The sequence below is a fragment of the Osmerus eperlanus genome, unplaced genomic scaffold, assembly GCF_963692335.1.
Source record: "Osmerus eperlanus unplaced genomic scaffold, fOsmEpe2.1 SCAFFOLD_386, whole genome shotgun sequence".
NCBI lineage: Eukaryota > Metazoa > Chordata > Actinopteri > Osmeriformes > Osmeridae > Osmerus > Osmerus eperlanus.
Window position 1 is genome coordinate 19,695 of NW_026911096.1, and position 6,916 is coordinate 26,610.

Genomic DNA, 6,916 nt, shown 5'->3' on the forward strand with positions numbered 1-6,916 from the left:
TCTATGATTTTTGTTTCGAAAGGCATTTTACATTTTTTTAAAAACATTTTTAGTCATTTAGCAGACGCTCTTATCCAGAGCGACTTACAGTAAGTACAGGGACATTCCCCCGAAGCAAGTAGGGTGAAGTGCCTTGCCCAAGGACACGTCATTTTGCACGGCCGGGAATCGAACCGGCAACCTTCTAATTAATAGCCTGATTCCCTAACCGCTCAGCCATCTGACTCCTCCAGGCAGCAACTGTCAAAAACAAAAGCCATCAAAGAAACATTGTACTACAATAAACCCTCTAATTTAAGAATGTTCATGTGATTTTATACATCCCTAATGTTGTGAAATAAATTAATGCAAAATAATCATGAAACCGTGATTATTCGTCAGACTCTAATCGTACCATCAAATTCCATAATTATTTCATCTATAGTGTGGTGTGTGATTTAGTGTTGATCAGTGTGTGTTAGCGTGTACACATGCATGCCTGTGTGTTTCTTGATGCCTCGATGTTTGTGCATGTGTACTGTGTGTGAGTTGCTTCCCAGAAATTAGGCACAGTAACTTACACCAGTTGTAACCACTAACAGACAGCAATCACCTCACAGACATGTACCGGAAGCTAGACATCATCACCGTGACAGAGGTGGGTGGGTCCATCCAGAGCCCCCGCTTCCCTGGCTCCTACCCCCGGAACCTGCTGTTGACATGGAAACTACTGTCGCCAAGCAACACCCGCATCCTGCTGGAGTTTGACCCAAGGTTTGGACTGGAGGAGCCTGAGAACGATATCTGCAGGTAAGAGGAGGAGGAGAGCCGAAGGAGGAACAGGGAGGAGGAAGAGAGAGGTGGAGGGTAGGAGGAAGGTGAGAGGAGGAGGAAGACAGGAGGAAGGAGCTGGAGCAGTAGGGAAAGAAAGAGGAGTGGAATGGTGAGAAAGAGGAGCAGAGAAAATGGAGGATGAGAGATTAGAGTGGGACAGAAAGGAACAGAGGACCAGGGAGAGGGAGAAACTTGAGAGGAAGGAGGGGGGAGTGATGTAAGGAAAGAGTGAGAGGGAGAGAGGGATGTGGGGAGAAGCAAATAGAGGTGGGAGCTACAGTGAGCTGTGTCTGCAGGTTAGGAATCAAGGGAAGGAGGGAGGCAAGAACAAGAGGAGGAAATTGGAGAGAAAAGAGGAGGAGGAGAAGAAAAGAGAAGAGAGATTGGTGTATGCCAAGTTAGCATTTCTCCAATAGGCCTATTGACATTCTTGGAGGATAAAGAGGGGGTTGGTTAGAGGAGAGAGACAGAAGGGGAGGAGAACCATCTAAATTGATGGAGGGATGAAGTTTTGCTTCCTTGGCAAGAAGTTGGAGAACGTCCTTGAGGGTGTGAAGAAGAGAACAGGGAGAAAGAGGGAGAATGGAATTTTTAATCCCCAAACGTTTTTCAGCCATCTTTGTAAGCACTTTGTTTCAAAAGAAGAGAGGACAGAGGGAGGGGGAAGAAAGGAGAGAAGACAGAGAGAGGGGGAGGAAAGGAGAGAGAAAGACAGAGAGAGGGGGAGGAAAGTAGAGAGAAAGACAGAGAGAGGGGGAGGAAAGGAGAGAGGACAGAGAGAGGGGGAGGAAAGTAGAGAGAAAGACAGAGAGAGGGGGAGGAAAGTAGAGAGAAAGACAGAGAGAGGGGGAGGAAAGGAGAGAGGACAGAGAGAGGGGGAGGAAAGCAGAGAGGGGGAGGAAAGGAGAGAGGACAGAGAGAGGGGGAGGAAAGTAGAGAGGACAGAGAGAGGGGGAGGAAAGGAGAGAGGACAGAGAGAGGGGGAGGAAAGGAGAGAGGACAGAGAGAGGGGGAGGAAAGGAGAGAGGACAGAGAGAGGGGGAGGAAAGGAGAGAGGACAGAGAGAGGGGGAGGAAAGGAGAGAGGACAGAGAGAGGGGGAGGAAAGGAGAGAGGACAGAGAGGGGGAGGAAAGTAGAGAGGACAGAGAGAGGGGGAGGAAAGGAGAGAGGACAGAGAGGGGGGGAGGAAAGGAGAGAGGACAGAGAGAGGGGGAGGAAAGCAGAGAGGACAGAGAGAGGGGGAGGAAAGGAGAGAGGACAGAGAGAGGGGGAGGAAAGGAGAGAGGACAGAGAGAGGGGGAGGAAAGTAGAGAGAAAGACAGACTTGAACTCTCTCAAAACAATGTTCTTCTTACTATAAGATGTTTTTTGCATCTTATTGGTGCTAACGAACCGTAGTTCCACCTATTTTGCAGAACAGAACTGATATAACCTTCCGCTACCCCCCTTTCCCCAGGTATGATTTTGTGGAGGTGGAGGACATTTCTGAGAGCCTCACCATCCTCTGGGGGCGCTGGTGCGGTCAGAGACCCCCTCTTCGACTCACCTCCAAGTCCAACATTATCAAGATCACCTTCAAATCTGACGACTACTTCGTAGCCAAACCGGGTTTCAAGCTCAACTACTGTCTAGTGGTGAGCGAAGGCCACACACACACACACACACACACACACACACACACACACACCCGACCTTAATCCTAACCCAAAAACCTGAACCTGAACCTAGAACTTTAATTTATGAGGACCAAGACATGAGGAACATTCCATTAACCTTTTTTCTTGTTTGACAATTTTTGAGGAGACTTCTGGTCCACACACACACACACACACAAACTGACTCACTCACTCAATAAATTTGTCACACACACACCGATAACTACATTCCGTCCTCCTCTACCATACTCTAAGGAAGGCTTCATCAGACAGATTTCAAACAAAGATGTTGTCAAGAATCTCGAGGTGACAGCTGATTCCGTTATGGGGGACTGAAGAGGTATTATCTTCTCATTCTTCGACAGCAGAGACAGGGAGGGACATAGGGATGTGGGGAGGATCACTTATTTTAAAGGCAAAGCTGTCAGAAGCCTGGATAAGAAGATTAGCTTTGTCACAGCAAGCAAGTTAAAGAGCAGAAAAAGAGGAAAATTGAGATTTGAAGATGTTCCTTTTGGCTTCCAGACACATTATCATTAGAAGTGGAGTGGAGGCCAGGAGCGCATTCTTTAGACATGTTTTTCACATGCCCACTCTGAAATTCTTTGACATTTCTTCCAAGGCTTAATGACACACAGCCTTCCTCCTCTATTAAATACTATCACACTGTTACTCATAACGGATTCTGTCTGTCTCTGTTTCTCTATTTTTCTCTCCCAGGAGGAGAGCACGGCATCTGTCTTCTATTGTTCATGTCTTCCATTTTTTTAACTGTCTCACTTTGCCCCTCATCTCCCTGTTCTCATATCTCCCAGTCCAAGGACAATTTGTGTGTGTGTGTGTGTGTGCCACATCTCCTCTTACCTACTCAGGCAGGAAAAACGGCCATTAACAAGATGTCAAGATTTCCATTCCTTTTACCTTACCCGCCTCCATACGCGCACAATCTCTCTCTCTCTCTCTCTCTCTCTCTCTCTCTCTCTCTCTCTCTCTCTCTCTCTCTCTCTCTCTCTCTCTCTCTCTCTCTCTCTCTCTCTCTCTCTCTCTCTCTCTCTCTCTCTCTCTCTCTCTCTCTCTCTCTCTCTCTCTCTCTATCCCTCTCCCTCTCTCTCTCTCTCTCTCTCTATCCCTCTCTCTCTCACACACACACACACACACACTTCCACTTCACTAGTTGTGCGAGGCTTAATTTAGCAGGTCTAATTTGTTCTCTCCAGACCTGTGGAGGAGATAAGACTGAGGATGAGAGGGGGAGCAAGGCATAGGAGGAGAGGGGGAGCGAGGCATGGGAGGAGAGGAGAGGGAGGAGAGGGGGAGCGAGGCATGGGAGGAGAGGAGAGGGAGGAGAGGGGGAGCGAGGCATGGGAGGAGAGGAGAGGGAGGAGAGGGGGAGCGAGGCATGGGAGGAGAGGAGAGGGAGGAGAGGGGGAGCGAGGCATGGGAGGAGAGGGAGAAGAAAACAGGTGTCTCAAGTCTTATCACCCTGACAGCTGATAACTCCTGAACAACCTGAGCTTAAAAGAAGAGGGGACGGAGGGACGGACGGAGGGAGGGAGGGAGGGGAAGTGCAAGAGAGGGGTGGAAAGGGAGGGTGAGAGAGTGAAAGGGAGAGAGGGGGGGCGTGAGAGAAGGTGGCAAATGGAGAGACAAGGTGAGGGAGAGGGGGGAGAGTCGGAGAGGAGATGAGAGGGAGAGAGGGAACAGTAAAGGGAGGATGAGGACAGAGGGTATGGAGACAGAGGTAGAGTACTAGTGTGTTAAAAGTAGAGTACTGGTATGTTAAAGGGAGAGTACTAGTATGTTCAAATGAGAGTTTTCTTTATACTAGACTACACCCCACCAACATGTGATGAGCACAAAGCACAAGCCTCACAACTAGATTTAGATTATGGGGTAAACTGTCAATTTAATTACACTGTTCTATAATAAGATAAATGAATGAATAAATGATATACAATATTGCATGCTTCATAACATACACATTATTTCAATCTTGCAATGATGGTAAGTCGCTGGATTCAGCTTAATATTGTCACAAACCACATGTGGTTGACGGTGACAATAAACACTAAGTGTTATTATTTCTATGTACGTCTGTTTACAGTACAGTCTGTTTCCTGGTGCACCCGCAACATTCCCAGATGCTTCCTTCATTCCTGTGTTCCGGGATATGTTTGTGGTGTGTACACTTTTGTAGATATTCCCAGAAACCTGAGCTGAAAATGAAAGTAAATGTGGGAAAGGAGATGGGTGGTGTGGATCAGAGGAATGACTGTGGTCTGTGTGTGTGCGTGTGTTTGGTGTGTGTGTGTGTGTGCGTGTGTTTGGTGTGTGTGTGTGTGTGTGTGCGTGTGTTTGGTGTGTGTGTGCGTGTGTGTGCGTGCGCGTGTGTGTGTTTGGTGTGTGGTGTTTGGTGTGTGTGCGTGTGTGTGCGTGTGCGTGTTTGGTGTGCGTGTGCGTGTGTGTGCGTGTGCGTGTGTGTGGTGACTTGGGAACCAGCCAGGTTGATTTGTTTTTGTTGTCTTTTACCTGTAAGTAAGTGTCAGGTTTGAGTTACGTGTGTGTTGTGTGTACAGTGCTTAGTCCTGTCCCTAACAGTCAGTACAGTGTCGGGTCCTGTCCCTAACAGTCAGTACAGTGTCGGGTCCTGTCCCTAACAGTCAGTACAGTGCTGGGTCCAGTCCATAACAGTCAGTACAATGTTGGGTCCTGTCCCTAACAGTCAGTGCAGTGTTGGGTCCAGTCCCTCAGTGTTGACTTGTTATGGGCCACCAGATTTAGGTCAGATCTGAGCATGTCCATATTAGGACATGAGCACCGCCCTGTGTAGACTGGACTTCAGGTTTTAGGCTGTGCTAGGAAACACACAGAAACACACAGAAAGACACAGAGACACACAGAGACACAACACACATGCACACACACATGCACGGCTCCAGCTGTGTATGAGGTCATGAGGTTCCTGTTGAGTGTGCGTCTGCAGGCTGCACGCAAGGGACCGAGATGTTGTAAAATAAAGACCCTTCAGAGGCTTTGAAGTCCTCTCACTGACATGCACGTCACACACCACACACCACACACACACCCATACACACACACCCACACGTATGCACACACACACAATTTACAGTGACTTGGAAGTAGGTTTTGCAGATTTACTGCTCTACCCTAACCTCAGAGAACATTTAAGACTGTTAAAAAGAAACTTTTAGACTGGCTCTGAGTGTGTGTGCGTGTGTGCGCATGAGAGCCTCATTCAACTAAAGCAGGTTGCTGTGTGCTGTTCTCTCCAGCTGTTGTACTCTCTTAAAGACACCCCCCCCTTCTGCGCACACACACCACACACACACACACACAGTCAGACGTGCCCTGACCAGCCACCTCTCCTCACCTGGAATTGCAAATGGGAAATTCCACATGGGATTGTCTTGACATTCTGACAGCTCATCATTGCTATGCGCACACACACACACACACACATCTGAATACCTGATTACTCTCTCCCCTTCCTTCTCAGGAACAGGAACATGCATGCATATACACACACATATATTTCTGAATCTTTTCTCTTCCCCTCCCGTTGATTCCTCATGTTGTTGTTCTGTCTTCCTCCAGAACAACTCTCCTCCCTCTGCATCTGAGACCAACTGGGAAGCTGTCACCCTGCCCATTTCTGTGAGTTACTTACTCACGCACACACACACACACACACACACACAATCAAACACAGACACACACACATACTCAAACACACAGACACACACTCACACACACTCATACACACACTCATACACACACTCACACACACACACACTCACATTATCATAAACACTGAATAAGTTAAATCTGCCCTTATGCGGTCAGCCTTTATAGCAAAGCTCAGATATTCATGTTTAGTCTTTGATGGAGATGGTGGGGGGGAGTCGAGGGTAGGAAGGATGTGCTGCTATCTGTGTAATCATTGTCATTTGCATGTGTGTTTGTGTGTGAGATGGCTTCAGAAGAATATGTAATCATGATAATGTGTATGTCTGCGAGGAATACTTTTTATCAAAAGGGACTGATGATAGCCACAGTCCTTATGTACACACACACACGCACACACACTGACTTTACTATATCTTCCTCTATTATCCCTGTTATCTTCGGGTCATTCTGACCCATCAGTCATTGTGACCCACAGTCGTATTGCGACAACTTTACCGCATTTTCTTTTAACCTTTGCAATGTGGGGGGTCTGAGACAGCCCAACGGTTAAAAGAAAATGCTTCACTTTGTGCAGAAAGTTATTTTTATTTGTTTTTGTATTGTTAAAATTGGGTAAACACAACGATGGTTCGTTATGAACCTTTGGGTCATGTGACCCGAAGGCAGCACAAGGGTTAAGCATTTCAAATGATCCATCAGCTCAAAATCCCTTCTCAGTCAATCCTTCTCACCTTTCCCC

The 6,916-nt window shown here is 47.4% G+C and overlaps 1 protein-coding gene across 1 annotated transcript; it reads left to right on the top strand.

Moving 5' to 3' along the window:
• Positions 1–241: 241 nt before the first annotated feature.
• On the top strand, positions 242–6,297 carry LOC134015608 (platelet-derived growth factor D-like). The gene is made up of 4 exons (XM_062455189.1): positions 242–789; positions 2,271–2,448; positions 4,574–4,657; positions 6,091–6,297. The coding sequence occupies exons 1-4, from the start codon at positions 602–604 to the stop codon at positions 6,295–6,297; spliced, it is 657 nt and encodes a 218-aa protein (XP_062311173.1). The 5' UTR covers positions 242–601.
• Positions 6,298–6,916: the final 619 nt, after the last annotated feature.